We start from the raw sequence: 22,475 nt of genomic DNA, 5'->3' as shown, positions 1-22,475 counted from the left end.
GATCCGTGCAATAAATTTGCATGTTAGCCTAAACATTTAGATTTAACATTTAGATTTAGATTTAAATATAATATTTAGATTTAGCATTTAGATTTAAATATAATATATAGAATTAAAATTTAGATTTAGATTTAAATATAATATTTAGATTTAACATTTAACATTTAGATATAAATATAATATTTAGATTTAACATTTAGATTGAATATTTAACATTTAAAATTCTGTTTTAAATATGAAAAGTTACAAATATTTTACTAAATGTTGTAAAAAAGGACTTGTTTTGAGCTAAATGTGGAAAAATGTTGCCGTTAATTTCAGCATGTTTCACTTTACAAACGGTGCCCCATACCATTAGGCTACATTTTTTAAGCCTATTAGCTTAGCACAACAACAACAACAACAACAACAACAAAAGTGCTCGCAGAGAGAGCGCGTCACCATGGCAACCGTAACGCTGCTGCCTGGAACAACAGAACATAGCTGTCAAACAAAACCCAAACAGGCAAAAAAAACCCCAAAAAACCCAAACCGGCCTGACCCGCCACAATATGAAACAGGAAAATAATAAAGTAATCCATTTATTTCAACAAAGTAACTGTATTCTAAATACCACCTTTTTAAACGGTAACTATAACGGAATACAGTTACTCATACTTTTTATTTTAAATACGTAACGGCGGTACATGTATTCTGTTACTCCCCAACACTGTCCAAAGGTGTAAACAGTTGAAACAATTACAAAAACCATAATCACTTACAGAGTTATTAACAAAATCATCATCCTTGTAAAACTATACCCAGATTACAGTTTGATATTGCACCTGCAGATGTTTGTGTTTGTCCCTGCAACAGTCATGACTGCGCTGTAGAACAACGCCCCCAGTGGGCAGAATGTAAAAGACATGTCTTCGTATCAATGAAGATATGTCTTTCTGATTCTGACAGTGTAATAAATAAACTTATCATTGGTCTTTTATTTTTTTTTAACTACTTTCTCTAGCAGAAAACAACATTCATGGACAGGGACTTCTAAAATATTTTCCAAACTATATCTTTTAGATAACTAACAGAAAATGTAATAAAGGTCATCAATATTAGTTAAATATTAGTTAAAAGTATTTTTGCCTTCTCTCAGTCAAACAGCTCTGAGGTAGTTTAATGACAAAATTACAATGATTTGACCACATCTTTTATATGGTAAATGGTAAGTATTTGTATAGCGCTTTACTAGTCCCTAGGGACCCCAAAGCGCTTTACAAATCCAGTCATCCACCCATTCACACACTGGTGATGGCAAGCTACATTGTAGCCACAGCCACCCTGGGGCACACTGACAGAGGCGAGGCTGCCGGACACTGGCACCGCCAGGCCCTCTGACCACCACCAGTAGGCAACGGGTGAAGTGTCTTGCCCAAGGACACAGCGACTGTCCAAGCCGGGGCTCAAACCGGCAGCCTCCCAATTACAAGGCGAACTCCCAACTCTTGAGCTACGCCCATCGCGATATTTGTATAGCGCCTTACTAGTCCCTATTGACCCCAAAGCGCTTTACACATCCAGTCATCCACCCATTCACACACACATTCACACACTGGTGATGGCAAGCTACATTGTAGCCACAGCCACCCTGGGACGCACTGACAGAAGTTTATCTTATTTCATTGTCTCACATACACCAAGTGTGTCGATGACCCCTTGACCTTGTATTTGATAAGAAGTTAAGTGAACAGATTCACAGAGACTGATATTGTTAAACCTCATACAACAGGCCAAGAGACATCAAAAACAGAACGTATAAATTAATAAATAAAACAAACAATTCGGAGCACATACTGAATATTTATAAATTATTCAGTACAGCTTTTAAAGTCTTTAATAATGTAATATACTGCTGACAGAAAACATGATAATCTGCTGTAATATCTTACAGTGTATAACCTCTTAGCATATCAAAGAAATAAGTAATCATAGGATCCTAATTATATGTTACCCTAGAAATGGTTACAGTACTTAAATGAGTCAGTATATGACATTAACAGATCTTCTTATAATGGTATTTTATGCAACATGTCAAACCCAAGTCAAGCCTCTGTCATTGTTTTCAGTGTGGTGTTACTAACTATGGGAATTAGTGACTGGTATTGTCTCTTAATAGCTTCACTGTTATTTCTCAAATTATTTTGAAACCCTAAGTATCAAAGGAGGTGCAAGATGAGATACTGGTGCTGGGTTTCTCATTCAATCAGACTGATTGTGGACGCAGCTTGGACACGAGGGTGGAGATGGTGGTTGGGTTGCGGTGGATGTAGTAGATTGCAGCTCCTCCAGCCATGAATGTCAAGCTAAGCTTGATCAGGAAACCTGTCGTTGAACTCTGTTGTGCATTCAGCTGGAGGAGACATATGAAAAGATTATAAGAATGCATCTTTGATTGGCTGACCGGTGCATACAGCAAAACTCAGAGTATGCAAAATAAACGCTTTTTTCAGACCTGTCTAGTTTTTAGAGGTTGGTACATGCGGTCATACTGAGTGAAGATTGCCTTGCGTGCCCCCTCCCATTTTCCTGGTCCCATCAACCGGTACTGGTAGGCTGTAACAGGCCCCCACAGAACTTTCTTAAATAGAGGGAAGTCTGTGAGGAAGAGCCAGAGGAGATTTGGTTGCACTCCAATGTCCTTTGCTAAGTCGTCCATGTGCTCAACAAAGTCCACCTGCAGAGGTGTTAACTTTGACACAACATAGCTGTAAAGAGGATAAGTCAAAAAACAAATAAGTTAACCAATAGAATATTAGACCCACACACCTAGTTTTAAACAAGGAAGGGTTGAAAGGTTTAAATGATTTCTTCACTTTTTTGGTAAATGATTTGCAAAAAATATTCTTATTATTACTAAATTAAAGAGGGGAAAATTAGTTTTTAAATACTTTTTTGCAATCTTCTTGGTGTCATTCTCAACAGCTTTGATCATGGCCTGGTTTGAGGGCAGTTTCTTATGTCCTGAAGAGCAAAAGAGAGAAAGCAAGAGTAAAGATAGTGACTGTGTTGATATGTAGATGTTGATGTAATGATAAGGTTTACCAGCAGGGGGCACTGTATTTAAGAAAGCTCATGAATGCCTCCAGGGGGAGCACATAAAAGAAGACTAGTCTGTGGCGTGGCATAAGGATGTTAATAAAATGTTTTGGAGCGGTAGCTCGCAAAGCATAAGTGGATGCTGTGTTATTTTTAACAAGCCCTATGAAGACAAGAAATAGTACCAGGAGTAAAAGCGAGAGTGTGGAAGCGATAGCAGTTCAAAGTTCTGTTTGAGATGGAAATTTGAAGCCACCGGAAGCATTGTCATTTTGGTGTAAAGGAAATAACATTTTTGGGAGACAAATTCTCTGCTGGAGGTCTTGAGCCAGATGAAAGAAAAATAAAAGCCATTGCAACCATACCACACCCAACAGATAAGAGAGGTGTGCTCAGAGTGATGGGAATGATCAACTTTGTTGGAAAATTCATACCTAACTTGTCAGTGAGAACATCAGCACTAAGGGAGTTACTTCGTGATTCCATGGAATTTAAATGGACAGCGAGGCATGAACAAGAATGGAATGATTTAAAGACCACACTGACAACGCGCCCAGTGCTTGCATATTATGATCCAACTAAGAGTCTGAAAATCTCAACAGATGCCTCAAAGAATGGGCTTGGAGCTGTTTTACCTCAAGCTGAAGAGGGGAGCTGGAAACCAATTGTTTATGCTTCTAGATCCATGACTAAGGCTGAAACCAAATATGCTCAGATTGAGAAAGAATGTCTTGGGCTGGCATATGGACTTGATATTTTTCACTGTTATGTTTATGGTCTTTCTACCTTTACAGTTGAGACAGATCATTGTCCTCTTGTGTCAGTCATTAAGAAAAATCTGAATGAGATGTCGCCGAGGATTCAGCGTCTCATGATGAAACTGCAGAGGTATAGTTTTGACTTGATATACACACCAGGCAAGTATTTAGCTTTAGCAGATGCACTGTCACGAGCATCACAGGTGTGTCAAGCAAGCTCCACTGAGAAAGAAGTAGATGATCATGTTAATATGATAGTGGAGTCTCTGCCAGTGTCTGACGCAAAGATAAAACAAGTATGTGAGGAGACAGCTGCAGACAGGGAGCTGCAAACAGTGATGGAAAATATCCAAGGAGACTGACCCAAAGAGTCCTGTTCAAAGTATTATCATGTTAGATCAGAACTTAGCGTGGTAAATGGACTGCTGTTGAGAGGCAATAGGATCGTGATACCACATACCGGTAGTCTGAGACAGGTGGTACTTCAAAGAATACGTGAGGGACACCTGGGAATAGAAAAGTGTAAAAGGAGGGCTAGAGATGCTGTGTACTGGCCTGGTATTAATAAAGACATTGAGAACATGATCGGAAAGTGTGAAACATGTAAGAAGTTTCAGAGCAGACAGGCAAGGGAACCCATGATGATTCCTGAACGTCCTACAGCACCGTGGAGGAAAGTAGGAACAGATTTATTTCATTTTAATGGGAAAGACTATCTGTTGGTTATAGATTATTACTCTAACTTTCCTGAGATTGCTCTACTTACAAGTACTACTGCTAATAATGTGATCACACATGTGAAGTCCATCTTTGCCAGGCATGGAATACCAGAAACTGTCATTTGTGACAATGGTCCTTGCTATAATTGCAAAGAATGGCAGAATTTCGCAAGAGAATATGGCTTTAAACATGTCACATCAAGTCCTCAACATCCACAGGCTGAAAAAGGAGTGCATATCATCAAGCAGCTTCTGAAGAAGGCTACAGACAGTCAATCAGATCCTTATTTAGCTCTGCTGAGCTACAGGGCTGCTCCTCTTGACTGTGGTTTATCCCCTGCAGAACTGCTGACGAGTCGTAAGCTACACACAACTTTGCCCTGCTATGCAGAGAGCAAGCAGAGTGAAGAAATTATAAAAAGCAAGAGCATCTGAAATGGAAACAAAAACAGCAATATGACAAGGGAACAAGAGCACTTGGATTGCTTGCAAAGGATGATGTAGTGAGAATCCAAGATCAGAATGCATGGAACAGGAAAGCCATTGTTCTTCAGGAAGCAGGTCCAAGATCATATGTAAGAACGTAAGAACTGAAGAAGATCATGTGCTCAGAAGGAACCATCGCAACTTACTGAAGACTAAAGAGACATTTCAGGAGGAACAATGTGGTGAGGAAGATGAAAATGCTTATGTGTCACATGCAGAGACGGTGTCTGATTTGAAACTACTAGATGGCCATGAGACTGTGAAGAAAAGTGAAGTTGTTTCAGAACCTGTATTGAGGAGGTCATGAATGCCTCCAGGGAGAGCGCATAAAAGAAGACTGGTCTGTGGTGTGGTATAAGGATGTTAATAAAATGTTTGGAGCGGTAGCTCGCAATCATAAGTGGATGCTGTGTTATTTTTAACAAGCGCTACGAAGACAACACAGTGACCAGCGACAATCATTAGTAAAATGCAATGTATTTGATATTTAACTGTAAAAGATTTTATTTCACCTCAGTTTTTAAATTTTCTTTTATTGGAAATTCCTCACCTTTGAAGACACGAGTGACAAAACGGGCCTGCATTTCAGCTTGAGGCATGATGGCTCCGTCAGAATGGATAAAACCCACAATAGCTAGGGTAGGCTGCTCTAGGATTGGAGGAAAAACATGTTTGTACAGTCCAATACGGTGCCCAGACTTGTATATGGCATTTTTTGGCAAGTAGGGGAAATCGTAGTTATATCCTGTGGCAAACACAATCAGGTCCACCTGTAATAAAGAGGACAAGAAAGAAGAGCTGAAATTGTTTTTAATGACATTAAGAACTGGAATATTTAAAGCACATCAGATAATTTGGTTCTCTGACATTTTCTGCAGTACTGCCATCATCAAACACCACAGTGGAACCACGGATCTCTTTTATGTTTGGTTTGACGATGACCGACCCAGACAAAATCCGGAAGGGCAGATCGTCATTGATCACTGGGATCTGGCTGAAGAGCCTGATGAGGTGAGGGCAGCAGAGGAAAGACAGACATGTAAAATTCATATATAATAATATATTCTGATAACTACGTGGTAAACTACATGGTAAATGCCCTGCATTTATATAGCGCTTTACTAGTCCCTAAGGACCCCAAAGCGCTTTACACATCCAGTCATTCACCCATTCATACACACATTCACCCACTGGTGATGGCAAGCTACATTGTAGCTACAGCCACCCTGGGGCGCACTGACAGAGGCGAGGCTGCCGGACACTGGCGCCACCGGGCCCTCTGACCACCACCAGTAGGCAACGGGTGAAGTATCTTGCCCAAGGACACAACGACCGAGACTGTCCAAGCCGGGTCTCGAACCGGCAGCCTTCCGATTACGAGGCAAACTCCCAACTCTTGAGCCACGATTGCCCACATGCCCAATAGACAAATTATGATTTAAATAGTGTTCACTTCATAGCAGATACACAGTCTATGGACAATTTTGGTATGGTGAACAGTTTAGCAAACAAGATGAGACAATCAGCTGATATGTGATAGATTGCATTCAGCGAAACCGTGGCGTTAGGGAAGAATTTACATATCCCACCTGTGTTTGGGTTTGAGGCCATACATGGCGTGATCATACATGGAGTTGAGCTTTTTCTCACCAAGCCAGTTGAGAAATCTCATTGGCAACAGCCTGAACATGATATGGACAAAGCGTGTGTTGAACCTGTCCACTGGAAGACCATTGTCAGAAACCTGACGAATGACCCAAGCACCACTACGAGTGCTCAGATACATCTGTAAGACAAGACACAGAAAGAAAGAAGTAACACTAACGTGAAATTGTCTTATCTCACGGGATGAAGGGCATCCTTGTGCTCTTTATTTTAGGAGGTAAAGCTTGAGGAATGAGGATGCAAAAGGCGCATCAAACCAGATTGGCACACTATCAGACAAAAAAAAGGGACACTAAAATGTTAGGAAGAAAGCTGAGCACTTAGAGAGCACTACCAACCTGCTCTGCAACTCTGCTGCCCTCCACCGCGATGTCACCTCCTGAGTTGCCGATGCCGATGACCACAACTCTCTTCCCATGCATGTCTTCAGGCCCCTTGTAGTCCCAGCTATGGGAGTATTTTCCTTCAAATGTCTCAATTCCTTTCAGACAACAGAGTGGAATTTTTATACAGTCATGTTTTAACATTTATCATGTGGTGGTACAGATATTCACTCACCTGGGAAGTCTTTGAGTGGCAGGTTAGGATAGTTGAAGTGACCAGTGCAGCAGATAATGGCATCAAAAATGTGGTTCTCCTCGTATCCATCTCTAGTCTCAGTCACCACATCCCACTGACCAGTGCGAGAAAAGTCCGGTCTCTGTTTCACACTCTTGACTTTGGTCTAAGATACAATAAATATAATAGCAGGTCAGTTTATACATATAAATATTAATATAGGGTATAATAAAATTGATCGCTCTTCTTTCTATCTTGCTACCTGGAAGCGAATGTATTGCAGTAGTTTAAAGTGGTCTGCATACATTCTGAAGTAGTTCAAGATTTTAGAGTGGTGCATGTAGTTGGGGTAGTCTGCAGGGATTGGGTAGTCACTGTAGCACATCATCTCCTTCCACACATTGATAGTAAGGGAACGATAGATACTAGCTCTGTTTGGTTCTGACACTTCCTGCAGAGAAGACGTTCCAGACAACAGATGTTAAGAAATAATAGTTTAAAATTGTACATTAAATTTTATATGAAAAATAGTCACAGTCAGTAGTGAATCTTTCTCTAGACTAAAGTCTTGCCTTGAATTTCCACAGTCCGCCCATGTCATCACTGCTTTCAAAGCAGGTTGGCTCCATGCCCTCATCCAGACAAGCCTTTACGCTGGTCAGACCACAGGGTCCTGCCCCGATCACTGCTACTTTGTGAACCATGATGGATCTGCAACAGGAGAAAAATATTTATCAAAGGAGAAAAAAGGGAAAATTAAAGTTAAACAAGACACCGTATAGTACGATATCGTACAGGAAGAGACAAAGTTGCAGTGAAACTCAATACCGAAAGCTTTTGTAAAGAAAAAGGGAAACCTTATTGGTTGTTTCCATTGCAACATGTATTGCATTGCTTATACAGTTGCACATTTACTTGCCGTAATATTCATGTAACTCTACACATCTAAAATTTTACGAAAGTCAGATAACTCCTGTTACAGATAGATTACACAGATAATGAAGCCGTACGTCTTAGAGCATATCTTACAGTCTGTAACCGATTGCATTTAAAAGTCATATTACCATAAACACGAGCCCTGTGTCAGCCTTACCTCTTCTGTATAGAGCGAGATGAAATGAGTGATCCTGTCCTCCAGTTTAAATACTCAGTCAGATTTTAACAAACACGCAAACATGAAAGGCGGATGATTGATCAGCTCAAAAGTCCCAAAACAAGTCAATAAGTTAAGAAATACTCTTAAGAAGATCGTTTCTGCATTGCTTTTATGACGCTATTTAGAACCATTAAGAATGTAAAGAAGAATGCAAAACTGTGTGCCGTGTAAATGGAATACCTTGATTAAAATATAACTTAAAATATAGGTCCTGAAAACGAGGGGGATAAATGTCAGGAAAGATATTACGAGAGAGTTCTTCTTGATCAATAAGTTCAATAAGTGTCTTTAAAAAATAGTTTGAAAAGCAAAAACAGTAGTTTGACCTTACCTGCTCTTTGTACACTTAAAATATATCTTACATGAAAATAACACTTACGTAAAAGTTCAGGCAAGAATCAATCTGAATATTGATCTAATTTGCACAGGCAGTCTATAAACCACATAAAATGTCTTTTCATCATGTTTGTTTTCATGTTGAAGAAAGGCGAAAATCTAAACATATGAAGAGTGAGACACAGGCACTCCAAACACTCTACGTGACCAGGGGCTTCTGCACATTTTTATAAAGTATTTGCTTTGAAACACAAATGTCAGCATTTCCTTATCAGACCAATCGATTTTTGTGTTTGGAGGCATTGATAGGTTTGACTCAGTATCTATGCTTTGGCTTCTCTCTTTCTTTTGTAAGTAAACATGCTGCAGATTCGAACCCTTGAGAAGCAGATTACCAACCTTATGTTCTTTTTTATCTTTAGCTCTCTGAAATTTGGCAAACAGACTTTGCAGTATTCAAATGCCCCCAATGTTTCAGTCCTTGGCTATTTTGTGGTGTTTGAGTTTTGAGTGTTTTTTCCCTAGTATCTGTAGTTTTGATTCTTTTTTATTGGACATCTGGATTCCTGTTTTGATTCATCTAGTTTTTCCAGCAGTTTTGTGTTATTTCTTTTGATATAATTGAATCTGTTTCTGTTTTCCTTGATGGATATTTAAGTGATGAGTCTGATTTTAAGATTGTGTGTTCTGGTTTATGTCTTGATTTTTATTGTTTGCAGTGATTTCAGCTCCCTCTTGTCTTTCTGTTAATGCCTGATTACCTGCCTCTATGTCCAGTGAAAGTCTAGTCTCCATGTTTTGGTTAGTTCCTGAGTATCTTGCATTACTTTTACTTGCTCCTTTGGAATTATTTGGATTATTCTCACTTGTGTCTCATTCATGTATAAATCATCTACCCCTGCAAATGATACAACCATCTCAGCCTCCACCATTGGCCACATGACCAGTCTCCACAAGGAATTTATCTATGTTGCCAAACTCCTGTCTGGCTTGGCACTCTCCACAGGTCCCATTTGTCTTACCCTATCCTAAATCCTTGGGACCTGCCCGCTTGAGATCTCTGTTTTCTGTGTTCCCACGCTCGCACACAGTTTCCAGATATAATTAATTTTCTTCTTTTTTTCTTCCTTTTTCCTCCCAAACTAAATCCAGCTTCTGCTTGTTTTGTCAGTTAGCTTCCAGTTCAAATCATTTTAATTTTATTTCATTTATATAAAGCCAGCTAACAACAGTTGCCTCATTTCTGGCGAGAACTCACTTCTTTCTGTATTCTTTGCCAAGAAAGGCAGAAGGCTTCTTTCAGATTCCTACCCCCATGACACTCTTGACCCACCCTCTGTGGAATCTGAGAGTAAAAAGCTTGGGTCTCATGTTACACCCCTGAATGATCCCAAATGTAACAAGCGGGTGTTTCCTCACTGAAAACTTTTACTCAAATGATATATCTCAAATATAGAATTAACTAGATTAATGGGTTTACACTCGTACATTACAGCTCTATCACAGGCTGTATTTAACCCATTGCTGGGAGTTTGCTCACACATTGCAAAACTTTCTAACTAATATACATATTCTTTTCATACTTGGAATAGTATTAACATGCACCTTTTTTTCCCTCCATAACTCATTTTAGTAACACTCAACACTGTAAGCATACCTGCAAGGGAGAAATAACCACAAAAGTGACAAGCTGGTGCTTCCTCACTGAGAACTTTTACTCGAATGAGGATTTCCCCCAGCTAAATGGGTGGAGACAAAAGCAATCAATCTCAAGTGACCCGATTCAGACCACTTCGTAGATCACAGATAACACTTAATATTTAACAGTAAGGGAGGAAATAAACAAAGTTTACTTTAAAAATAATTCTCAAACGTATCTTATAAAACATGTCCTATACCTGTGTAACCTCCTTAGATAAATCACAGAATATTAATACTGTTTTTATTAAAAAATGTGTTAAAATTTGTTGTTATTTTATCTTCTTGCACGCTTCCCAACAAAATAGATGCTGTCTCGACATTAAACAATTGCAAAATCTTCTCACAAATGTTTCTACTTTCTCTCGCTCTCTTTTTTTTTACTAGTCTCTCATGAAATTGACACTGAAGCTCTTGTTCTGCCAGCTTGCACACGAACAAAGGTCAGGGGTCACAGTTTAAAGACACAGACCACAATCCATAATTGGTAACAGAGTACCACATAAACAGTCTATGGGTATTCTTTGGAAAGTCCACGAGTTATTAAGAGCAATTAACTATGCAGACAGCATTTTCAGTGCCCATGGCAATGGTGTTTGTGAACAGTCTATGAATTATTCATGGCAACAGTCTGCACACAGACTTGCATGAGTCCATACATGAAGGAGGGCTGAAAGTATGGCTGCAGGGGTGGCAGCCATGGGACGAGAAATGGAGCGTGACACACAGGTAACAACACGGATACTGGCTGGACACTGTAAAAGGAAGGAATGCTGCCCTTATCATAGGTCATGCATCTTGCTGGGTGCCTCTCTCGCTCTCTGTGGCAGGTGTCTTTTCAGGTTCAGCCACTGCATTTGAGGATAGGGATGCATGCGGTAGGTTCCCATCAGGCAAGTTTTAAGCATGTAAGTTTATGTCCAGATTTTCACTAGGCTCACTGAACTCGAAAACTACGAAAACTGGCTTTTCAAATTTTCCTCCTGCTGGTGTGCAGTTATGTACAATATCCATCTCTGATTGACCAAGAAGGCCGTTTCTTTCCATTGACAGGGTGGAAGCTTGGAGTGGTTATTAATGTAGCTCATACTCATCTCCACTGTCTTCCTCAGATTCCTGAATTTGCGTTTCAGGCCGGTGCCTCCTTTCCTGTTTTCTTTGGTCCCTTCTGGGGGGCTCCAGTTGTGTCAACAGGCGATTGATCACAGGGCATTAAGAAGTTTCTGTGCAGGCCTTTGGAGCGTCCTTTTCCCCTTTCTGGTTTCACTTCATAGATTGGCAGGTCAGAACCCACTGGGCTCACTACTATGTGAACTATGTTCTCCCAGGAACAGATTGGCTGGTCTTCCCCTGGGTGTCAGATTCTTAATCAAGACATGTTCACCGGGTTGCAGCACTGAACTTCTTTTGTGTTATAGTACTTCTTACTCCTTTCAGCAGCCTTTTGAGCATTTTGTTTGGCAATGCCATAGACTTCCTCTATACCTTCCTTCCATTTCTCTACATACTCATGTTGATCATTGAACGCTGACTTAGAGTGCAGCCCAAAAACATATCAACTGGAAGTCTGGGTGATCTCCCATGGAGAATATAGAATGGTAAATAACAGGTCACATCACAATTGTTTATAGTTGTAGTCATACACCAGCTTGTTTAGGGGCTCCTTCCAGTTTGATTTCTGTGTGAGTCAGTGTCTTAAGCTTTTGCACCAGTGTCCCGTTCATCCTTTCCACCTGACCATTCCCCATTGGCTGATAGAATGTTGTCTGAGACCCAGCCACTCCACTTAATTTCTTTAACTGGCCAAACAGCTGATTTCATTATAACCCCTTTTCAGTCCATTTTAAATCTGATAAGCAAGGTGGGAAAATGTCAATGTATCTTTCTGGCCTGGTTCATCGAACTGACCTGAGATTTTCAAATCTTTGTGCCAGGATTGGCTAAGCTGCTGTGGCTGGGCAGTCACGGAGGGCTGTGTGCTAACTTGTAGACAAGCAAAGACTGTGAGTGGTTCTGAGGCTTATAAGCACCATTGACAGGGATAAATGGTTCCACTTCCGTTTCTTTAGATTCCATTATAGTTCTCTGCTCCTCTACTTCCCTATGAGTCCCTACTCTTTCCACATTTTCCCCATTTTGAATTCCACCGCCAGACTGCATGTGCTGGACATCTGAGGAATAATCCAAGAGGTGCTTCCAAAACTGATTTTAGGTTTCCCCACAGGCTGAATCTCCCTTCCTTTTTTTCTCTGCTCATGCTCTACTTACCAGATTCAAATTGAATACATTTATTAGAATTAATATTTGGACTGAAATAAAAAATTGCATTCCCCTACTGATAATACTTTATTATTACATGAATATAGCACAAGGTTCAATTAGCTTTAAACAAAAATATCTGGTGGAACTTCCTCCAAAGAGCTACTTTTTACTTTCTTACTCTGAGTACATTTCATAACCTGTACTTTTTCACTTGAGTAAAGAATTTGAATTTGTTTTTGAACTTTTACTAGAGTACTTTACAACACTAGTATCTGCGCTTCTGCTTAAGCACAGAATGTCTGTACTTTTTTCACCCTCACTTAGGGCTATGAGCTCTGGGTAATGACCAAAAGAGGAGACCAGGAAATGCTGGAGAAATTTTATATCCCAGCTGGCCGGGGAATATCTCGGTATCCCCGTGGGGAAACTGGAGGAAGTGGCTTCTCTACTTAGACTCCTGCCCCTGCAACCCTAATCTCTATAAGCAGCAGAAAATGAATGGGTAGATGGCCTGGGGGAAAAAAAGAAGCCTCCTGTGAAAGTTAGGGTAGCTAAAAAGCAATATAAAAATGTAAATAGCCTAACACATCTAAAAATATCTCATTCCACCTCAGACACCATCGACTTAAATAATAGCTTACCTACAAAACCTACAAGCCAATTGAGCCACAGAAACATTTAACTAGATAGACTTTGATCTAAATTCCCTCAGCTTTTCCATGTTTTTGGATACACCATCAGGTTAGGAAGCATATATATATATATATATATATATATATATATATATATATATATATATATATATATATATATATATATAGATATATATATCAATAGTCATTTCTCCATCACCTAATATTGGTTCATTCTACTTATACAGTAAAATTATCTGTTGAAATAATCACACTTTTTCAGACTGATATATCTAACATGCAGCAACTCACTACTGCAATGTTTTGCCAAAAAGACAAGAAGTGAATCCCCCTTGATTGTTTCCATGCTTTAAGAAGTGCACAGTGTTAGCTGTTTACATTTGTCACATGCTGCACTATGACATGTAAATATGGTGGTCATGAGACACTGCTATATAATGTTTTATTTAGAAATACAATAGTTTTGCCACTAGTTAAGTGTGAGCATACTGCTATTGAGTGGAAAATGGGGGTTAGCTCCAAGTGGAATACAAATAAATCATTATTTAGTTTAAAAAAAACAAACTTCATGTGTCATTTAGGTGCTTTACAGTACAAATAGCAGAACAAACTGTTCCCAGCATTTTGCTGATTACACAGTAAGCACTAATGGGTTTAGCTTCATTTATATTTCTGGATTCCCAGGATACTGCACAGCACAGCAACCCTTAGTCCCCACTTCTGTCATAAAACTTTGTCAGTTCCTAGAACTTGCATGAAGGCCAAAGGTGATTTTGCTGTAATAGCACTGAAACTTTGGAATGACCCTTTGGATGTAGTTTGCTCAGCTAATTTGCTCTGCAGTCATATTTTTGCAGCCTGTTGATACTTTGCTTTTACAAGCTTGCTTTGGATGTCAAACCTATTCTGTACTTTTCACTTTCATCTCTGCAGTTATGCATTTTACAGATTATTTCTTTATCGCAACCGTGCACAGCACAGAAATGCAAGAATGAAAATGCAAATATTCTTTTTTGGGTAGTCACTTTGTATAATTTTTCAGCCTCGACTGTCATGCAATTATTTTTTATGTGCACATGTGGGAATCAGCCCCTGAAAATGCAGAAAATTCAGGGATTAGAAATGATAAATTTACTTGTGCTATCCCAAAAAATGTGTGTGCATGTGTGTCAGAGTGTGTAGGGAAACAAAACTGAAGGACGCCAGGTTTCTTTCTTACCTTGATCCTGGTATGTTTGTTGGCTCTGTGTCTGGAAAGAGGAAAGAGAATCATCAGAGCACCGACTTTTATAGCCCCACTGAGACAGCGACCAATGACAGGCTTCCCCCTCCCCAACATAGGGATGAAAAGACCAAATGTTCTTCTAAGATCGATTAGAAAGGACGTGGTATGCGTCATGTATATAGATGCATTTTATTTGAATATTGAAGAAAAAAAAAGAATTTAAGTTCTTTTTTCTTTCAAAGAAACATACAGAAAAAATAGTAATAATATATTCCTGTAGCATGTACTGGAAATGGGGGCGGTCTTAGCTCGGATGATTTAATAAAGCAGTTCTCACCTCATGGGTGTAATTGGCAGCCAACCCAGAGTCCTTTGTAGCTGTGGACAGGCATAAGCTCATTAGGGAAGTAAAGCTAATCGGACTGTTAATTTAGCATGTTGTTAGATGACTTTTATAAAAAGGTAACAAAAACTGGATCTAGTTGTAAAACAAATATTCTTTGCTTTACAGTAGGTGGTGTGTTTGAGCAGAGGCTAATAAACAACTGTAAGAGATGCTCTTTGTAGTGCGTGAATGTGTGCGCATGCCGCAAAATAGGTAAATGATTGATAGCCAGCTGCCTCCCTGACTGTGTGCCCAGCCTGGACATAGATCACAGATGGCTTGCAAACTCATTGTGTAATTATGAATGGCTACTAGAAGCCATAAATCAGTTAAAATTGGGGTCAAGAGGTTCATGGGTTCAAAAAATGCCCCCAGTGCCCACTTTGTTGCTTCTCTGAGTTGGGTGTAAAAAAAAAAAACAACAACCAAAAAAATGTACATTTGAGTTGCAGAATAGTGACGAAAAAAAAAGAAGAATAAGCCGCATATCAGAAAATCAAAGAGAGCATACAAGGTAGTGGAGAGATAATACAGAGGGAAAAAGGACAGAAAAGTAACACTGACAGAGAGAAACAGACTTTGCCCAGCCTGATGGAAATTTCCACTCTGGCAGTGAAACGAAATCTAATGTTCAGATTAAGTTAAGCATAATGCAAAACAACAAAACAAGGTCCACTCGTTAGATTGTAGTTGTTAACGGAGACATTCCACCAATACTATACGTATAAATAAATGAAACAATAATTAATCTTAAGCAATAAAAGCTTTGAATTCTGGGACAGTCTGGAACACACTTCTGTGTTCTTCATGTTAAAATCTTTTCTTTATGGTTTTCAGGTTTAGTCAGGAGGGTAATAACAAACTGAAATGCAAAGCAAACCTGCTTTTATTATTGTTTTTTGGCTAAAAAAATATTTCAATAGATACAGTGTGCTTTTTTCTGTATGTACGAACATGCTGGGGAGTGTGAATAATTGGCTTGATTTCCATCTGTACTGTTTTGTTTGGCTAAAAAAGGTTCAGTGTGTTGAAATGCATGGAAAGGTATCAAATGACGGCAAAGGGGGTTGAACGGGTTTATAAACCCCCCCCCCCCCCCCTTTTTTTTTTTAAAGAAACATTTTCCTTTACAGGATCAGTCACTGTCTGGTCTAACTGGTATTTTGGCCTGCAGTAGTTCCCAAGTTAAAAACCAGAGGTGTTTTTTTTCTTTGACACCATGTTTTTACTATAGGGCAGGGGTGTCAAACTCCAGGACTTGAGGGCCAGTGTCCTGCAGGTTTTAGATATCACTCTGGGTCAACACACCTGAATCAAATGATTAGTTCATTACCAGGCCTCTGGAGAACTTCAAGATATGTTGAGGAGGTGATTTAGTCATTTGAATCAGCTGTGTTGGATCAAGGACACATCTAAAACCTGCAGGACACCGGCCGTCGGGGCCTGGAGTTTGACACCTGTGCTATAGGGAGCTACTCAGAGGTGGAAATATATACATTAATAAATGACTTAGTCATACTAGCTGTACTGTATACAGCTGTAATTTCCAGAAGTTCTTAAATCAGCAGATATGCCTTTTCATATTTTGAATAGTTATTTTCATTATTTCATTATTATCACAATAAAAGTGTTTGGCTGACACAAGCCACCAGTCATTTTGCAACATTAGGAACTTGGGAATCAGGAAATGATTTTGCATTTTCTTCTCAGAAGATACCCTTTTTTGTTTGAGTAGAGCTGCACACAAGATACCATTCAGATCATACACTACTTTATCCACACCGGACTCACACTCTACAGTTATAACTTAAAATGTGATGTGAATAAGACCTTTTTCTAACTGTTTTCCTGGTTGAGATTCAACAATCCAGAAAATCTGTCAATAAAAGAAAGAATAAAGAATAATAATATAATTTTAAAAAATCTGTCATCTGCATTGGTATGAACTTATTCATTTCTATCCACTGTCAGCCTAAGTTCCTGTACTGCAAGGAATGCACTTTAAATGTGTTATAACTAAATGTTTCTGGGTTTTTTAAAGAAAAAAATGTTGCTTTAAATCTATGCATTAAAATAACCACACATATGAAAAATAGAATAACACACAAATCAGCAGACACCTTTTTAATCGCTCAATAATTCCAAACAGGAGTATAGTGAACTAAATATTTTAAAGAACTACAGAAATAGTAGAATTTGTGTTTTTCTTTATTTCATTTGGTGTGTTTCAGAGTCCTCTGCTCATTGTTGGACCCTGAAGCTTGATCAGACTCTTTGTGGACGCATGTTGGACAGCAGTGTGGGGATGACATCTGGCTTGCGAGTATGAAAGTAGTAGATAGCAGCTCCTCCAACCATGACAGTCAAGCTCATTTTAACCAGTCGACGAGCAGTGGAGGGCTGTTCTGGTTCCAGCTACGGGGGGGGGGGGGGGGGGGGGGGGGGTGGTGATGATTTTTACTTCATGTTAAAATCATGCACAACAGTAACAAAGAAGACTGCAGAAGAAAAAGTGTAACATCAAACCTTTCTGGTTTTTAGAGGCTGGAACATGCGATCAAACTGGGTAAAGATTGCCCTGTGGGCTCCCTCCCATTTCCCTGGTCCCATCAGCCGGTACTGGTAGGCGGTAACGGGCCCCCAGAGAACCCTCTTGAACAAGGGGTAGTCTGTGAAGAAGAGCCAGAGGAGGCTTGGCCTTACACCAATCTCTCCAGCTATTTCATCCATGTAGGAAACAAAGTCCACCTGCAGTGGGGTCAGCTTTGAAACAATGTAACTGTGGAGAGAATAATATAAAGAATAGTATTATTCTAAAGTGGCACTAACATGGTATAGAAGTATAAGATATAAGAGTATAGCGCAGAATAGATATGCTAGAATAAAGCATTCCTTGTTTATACTTAGGTTTGATATTATGATTGCTTCCAGAGTCTAAAAATTCCAATGCTAAGTGTTCTTGATCATTGCAATATTAAAAGTCTAAAATTAAACACCTTTTAATGGCTATAAAATGTGTAAGATTAAAATGTGGTATGACGCAGCTGCAACCTTTACAGTCTGAACTTTAAAAGGAAAAAAGGAAAAAAAAATCACATGCTAGAATTGTCAGGGTATGCAAGCAGCTGGCTTCAAATTCAGATTTCTAACTGGATTTTTTAAAATGGTGCCGTTTGCTTTTTAAATGCAATTACATGGATAATGAAAATTATGTATGTGTACAGTTTGCTTACAAAGAAAAAAGAATGTGAGTATTAATTTATTTACATGTTCAGACTAATGAGCATTTGTATGTTTAGGTATTATGACAATACACCTGTCTAACCTCTCTATGCACCTTGCTAACCAATCTCACTATAGCTAGAGCATCTTCTGACATATAACAGGAGAAAGGACAATGGTAAAAGACAGGTTGAAGTATTTAATAAGACAAATAGTTACCTTTTTTCAATATTTTTTGTATCTTTTTCAACAGCCTTGATCATGGACTGGCTTGACGGCAGTTTTTTATGTCCTAGGCAGCAAAAAAGGTAATTTGTAAATATAAATGAACTAATTTGTAACTAACAGTTAGGCATGCTAACTGTTAGTAATAACAGACTACCTTACCTTTGAAGACACGAGTGACCCAACGGGCCTGCATTTCAGCCTGAGGCATGATGGCTCCAAGGGCATGAATGAAACCCACGACAGCCAAAGTAGGATGCTCTAGGGTTGGGGGGAAAACATGCTTGTACAGACCCGCACGGTGCCCAGACTTGTACATGGCGTTTTTTGGCAAGTAGGGGAAATCATAGTTGTACCCTGTGGCAAATACAATAGTGTCCACCTGTGACAACAAAGAAATATGGTATTAAACTAAGTCTTCACTGAACAAAGATCTTGGAGAAAGTTGAAGAAAACTCTTCTCTGACCTTTTCCACAGTACTTCCATCATCAAACACCACAGTGCACCCACAGATTTCCTTCACATTTGGTTTGATGATGACTGCCCCGGACAGAATCTTCATTGGTAAGTCATCATTGATTACTGGGATCTGACTGAAGAGCCTAGAGTAGAGTATTTTAATGAGAAGCAGAATCCCTCATCTGACAGCACAGCGTTATACACCAATCTGGCATAACATTACGACAACTGACAGGTGAAGTCAGTAACACCAGTTATCTCTTTATAAGGGAGCAAGTGAACATTTTGTCCTCAGATTCAATGTGTTAAAAACAGAGAATTGGCTAAACATAGGGGATTGAGAGAGTTTGTGATGACCAGATGACTGGAGCAGAGCACCTCCAAAATTACAGCTCATGTGGGGTGTTCCCAGTCTGCAGGGATTAGTATTGTTAATGTTTTCTTTTATATCACGTTGCTGGCTGGCTAAGTGTGCATCGCTTACCTTGAGGAACATCTGTAAACAGGATGGCGCTATAGGAACAAGGAAAGCTGCCGGAGGCAGCGTGATGCTGTAGGTACTGTTCTGAAGGGAAACCTTGGGTCCTGCCATCCATGGAGAAGTTACTTTGACATGTACCACCAACCTAAGCATTGTTGCAGTTTCCATGGAAACTGTGTTCCCTGATGCCTATTTCAGCAGGATAATGTGCCTTGCCACAAAGCAAAAATGGTCCAGCAATGATATGAGAAGCACAATGAGCTTGAGGTGTTGACTTGGCCTCCAAGTTCCCCAAATCTCAATCCTGTGGGATGTGTGGGACAAACAAATCTGACCTACAGAGATCCCACCTTGTAGTTTACAGGACTCAAATGATTTGTTGCTAACATCTTTGTGCCAGATAGCACTGCACACCTTCAGGGGTCTAGTGGAGTCAGCGCCTTAAAAGGTAAGGGCTGTTTTGGGAACAAAAGGGGGACCAACACAGTATTGGGCAGGTGGTCACAATGTCATGCCTGATTGGTGTATATTATAGGGAACTAACGCACTGTGATTGATCTCATTACCTTGGCCTGAGTCAAAATCTATGTGGGCGTGACACCACCTACCTGTGTTTGGGTTTTAGGGCGTACATGGTGTGGTCATACATGGCATTGAGTTTCTTCTCACCAAACCAATTGAAGAAGTTGATTGGGAATAGCTGAAACAGGATATGAACAAAGCGTGTGTTGTACTTCATGTCAACTGGCACACCATTGTCGGAAACTTGCCGGATGATCCAAGCACCACGACGAGTGCTCATGTACACCTGGAGAATGGGAAAGACAGAATTCACCAAAACTCATGAAGGAGTTTTTTTTCTATCTCTAATCAAAAGAAGATAAGAAGAACGAAAAAGCTTTCTTCAACCTGCTCTGCAACTCTGCTGGTTTCCACAGCAATGTCACCTCCAGAGTTTCCAATTCCGATTACCACCACTCTTTTTCCATACATGTCTTCAGGTCCTTTGTAGTCCCAGCTGTGGAGATATTTTCCTTCAAATGTCTCAATTCCTGCAACATAACAGAGGTGTCATATGAAAAGACTAACACACAAAGGTATAAAAACAAGACAGTTATTTTTTTAAGGGTTGATTTTTAAAAATCAGCCATATTTTAATCAAAGCCTTTTCAGGATAAATGCAAAACATTTTACCTGGGAAATCTTTGAGTGGGAGGTTAGGGTAGGTGTAGTGACCAGAGCAGCAGATCACTGCATCAAAGACATGCCTCTCCTCATGTCCATCTCTCTTTTCAGTCAACACCTCCCACCTGCCAGTGCGAGAATAGTCCGGTGCTTTTCTCACACTTTTCACTAAGGTCTAAAAAATAACAATGTAGGCCGATTCAGGTTTTCAGATATCTGCCAAATGTCACCAAAACAGTTTTGAAGAATGTGCTTTTCTCTCATTCTACTCTTCTTTGTTTTTATTACCTGGAAGCGAATGTATTTTAGGAGTTTAAAGTGGTCTGCATACATTCGGAAGTAGTTCAGGATTTTAGAGTGATGCATGTAGTTGGGATAATCAGAGGGAATGGGGAAGTCACTGTAGCACATCATCTCCTTTGAGATATTGATTGTAAGTGACCGGTAGATACTAGCCCTGTTGGGCTCCGAAACTTCCTGCAGAGAAATAGTTTTAAAAGACAACAAAGAATTTTACTCAGTTTCACACGAACAGTTTGCTTGTCAACATGTTTGTCTTCTTAAATGTAGACTTGCCTTGAATTTCCACAGTCCGCCCATGTCGTCACTACTTTCAAAGCAGGTTGGCTCCATGCCTTCTTCCAGACAAGCCTTTATGCTGGTCAGACCAGAGGGGCCTGCCCCGATCACTGCTACTCTGTGCACCATGATGGACCTGCAACCAGATGTTGGAAAATGTACCTGTAATTTTGAACATTTGTGAAATTAAGTATGAAAATGTAAATTTGTAACCAAGGAAACCGTCAATTGCACTATATTCAGGTGACAAGATCTTAATGTTAAAAAAGAAATACAAAAGAAAACATGCATAGAAAACTGTATTAATACTGAACAGTTTTCCTGTTTAAGAATGAAGCTTAAATTAGTTTCCAGCTCGTTTAAAATGCTCGAGAGATTTTTACCAGACCGAGATAAAACGGTCACGTGGCAATCCCTTTCCAATAATCCTCAGTTAGTTTACTTGATTTAAAGTAGTGACTGCAACAATTTAGAGCAATTGATGGTTTAACCATGTTTTACATGACTGAACTCTACAAATTCCTAATCCTGGCATCTGTCATAAAACATTCTTCTCAGAAACAGAAGAGCAAAGGTGACATCAAAGTTCTTTGAAAGACCTCAAACATGCCAAATGTCCTTGGGCAAGATACTAACCCCATGTTTGCCTACTTGTGGTGGTCAGAGGGCCCGGTGGCGCCAGTGTCTGGCAGCCTCGCCTCTGTCAGTGCGCCCCAGGGCAGCTGTGGCTACAACGTAGCTTGCCATTGCCAGTGTGTGAAGTCCTTAGGGACTGAGTCCTTAGGGACTGAGTAAAGCGCTATACAAATGCAGGCCATTTACCATTTTGTCATTATATCATTGGAGCATGGTTATCATAACAATATCATAACAATGCAAAATTATGTTAATAAATTAAAAGAAATACGCCATCTTATATTCAAGTAATCACAAGCTATTTTAAACCCTTTGTACCCCATGACACACTTAGAAATATTGCTGATTTAAAAATCCCGACACACATATGGAAGCTTTATATTGCAGAAAGTGTCTCTTTTTGCTTACCTTGATCTTCCTGTGGTGATTTGGTGTGCCTCTCAAGTGGGGCAAGCATCACCTGAGCACAGACTTTTATACAGAGAGGGTAACTATACACACTCTTTTTTTCTTTCTCTCAGTCCTGTCCAAAAAAGGAAGCTACCAAGCTGAACCATGTTTACCAAAATCAAAATGGGTTTGACTTTGACTAAAGTTCAATTCGTGTTATTTTAAGTAGGAAGAGGAGTGCAAATGAGTGACAATAGTGAGCAATGGGAAGAAGGAGCAATAATGATACGCACAGAACTCTATTAATGTATCCATCTA

The 22,475-nt window shown here is 39.6% G+C and overlaps 2 protein-coding genes across 4 annotated transcripts; both read right to left on the bottom strand.

The window, feature by feature from the left end:
- Positions 1-435: 435 nt before the first annotated feature.
- On the bottom strand, positions 436-14,616 carry LOC146546576 (flavin-containing monooxygenase 5-like). Of its 2 annotated transcripts, none has more exons than XM_085264097.1 (11): positions 10,414-10,471; positions 7,837-7,975; positions 7,527-7,715; positions 7,265-7,430; positions 7,045-7,187; positions 6,631-6,827; positions 5,909-6,044; positions 5,592-5,811; positions 2,931-3,003; positions 2,495-2,747; positions 436-2,392 (listed from the first exon to the last, which is right to left on the bottom strand). In XM_085264097.1, exons 2-11 carry the CDS (start codon positions 7,966-7,968, stop codon positions 2,246-2,248), a joined length of 1,656 nt encoding a protein of 551 aa, XP_085120223.1. In that variant the 5' UTR covers positions 7,969-7,975; positions 10,414-10,471; the 3' UTR covers positions 436-2,245. The 2 variants fall into 2 exon arrangements, with proteins under 2 accessions (XP_085120223.1, XP_085120222.1); XM_085264096.1 differs by lacking the exon at positions 10,414-10,471 and adding an exon at positions 14,589-14,616 and having other exon boundaries at positions 437-2,392.
- A 2,553-nt stretch (positions 14,617-17,169) lies between these two features.
- Positions 17,170-22,313, bottom strand: LOC146546575 (flavin-containing monooxygenase 5-like). 2 transcript variants are annotated; one of them, XM_085264094.1, is made up of 12 exons: positions 22,176-22,298; positions 21,768-21,930; positions 21,125-21,267; positions 20,841-21,025; positions 20,562-20,727; positions 20,277-20,419; positions 19,976-20,175; positions 18,894-19,029; positions 18,589-18,808; positions 18,421-18,493; positions 17,506-17,758; positions 17,170-17,394 (listed from the first exon to the last, which is right to left on the bottom strand). In XM_085264094.1, the coding sequence occupies exons 2-12, from the start codon at positions 21,770-21,772 to the stop codon at positions 17,245-17,247; spliced, it is 1,674 nt and encodes a 557-aa protein (XP_085120220.1). In that variant the 5' UTR covers positions 21,773-21,930; positions 22,176-22,298; the 3' UTR covers positions 17,170-17,244. The 2 variants fall into 2 exon arrangements, with proteins under 2 accessions (XP_085120220.1, XP_085120221.1); XM_085264095.1 differs by lacking the exon at positions 21,768-21,930 and having other exon boundaries at positions 22,176-22,313.
- Between the last annotated feature and the right edge of the window lie 162 nt (positions 22,314-22,475).

The sequence above is a fragment of the Mchenga conophoros genome, linkage group LG23, assembly GCF_057382185.1.
Source record: "Mchenga conophoros isolate Kocher_MC1m ecotype Shallow Benthic linkage group LG23, M_conophoros_male_GT1.1, whole genome shotgun sequence".
In the NCBI taxonomy this organism is placed as follows: domain Eukaryota; kingdom Metazoa; phylum Chordata; class Actinopteri; order Cichliformes; family Cichlidae; genus Mchenga; species Mchenga conophoros.
The sequence above is the reverse complement of the archived record's forward strand: the minus strand, read 5'-3'. Positions and strand labels throughout refer to the sequence as shown.

Excerpts from the sequence above, each read along its gene's own strand:
- LOC146546576 (XM_085264096.1), bottom strand. The coding sequence starts at position 7,968 with ATGGTTCACAAAGTAGCAGTGATCGGGGCAGGACCCTGTGGTCTGACC. Across the intron at positions 6,828-7,044 it reads GCAGCAGAGTTGCAGAGCAG|ATGTATCTGAGCACTCGTAG; the intron begins GTTGGTAGTGCT and ends CTTGTCTTACAG. Across the intron at positions 2,748-2,930 it reads ACCAAGAAGATTGCAAAAAA|CTATGTTGTGTCAAAGTTAA; the intron begins GTATTTAAAAAC and ends TCCTCTTTACAG.
- LOC146546575 (XM_085264094.1), bottom strand. Across the intron at positions 20,176-20,276 it reads CCAGCAGAGTTGCAGAGCAG|GTGTACATGAGCACTCGTCG; the intron begins GTTGAAGAAAGC and ends CCCATTCTCCAG. Across the intron at positions 17,395-17,505 it reads AGCCTCTAAAAACCAGAAAG|CTGGAACCAGAACAGCCCTC; the intron begins GTTTGATGTTAC and ends CCCCCCCCGTAG.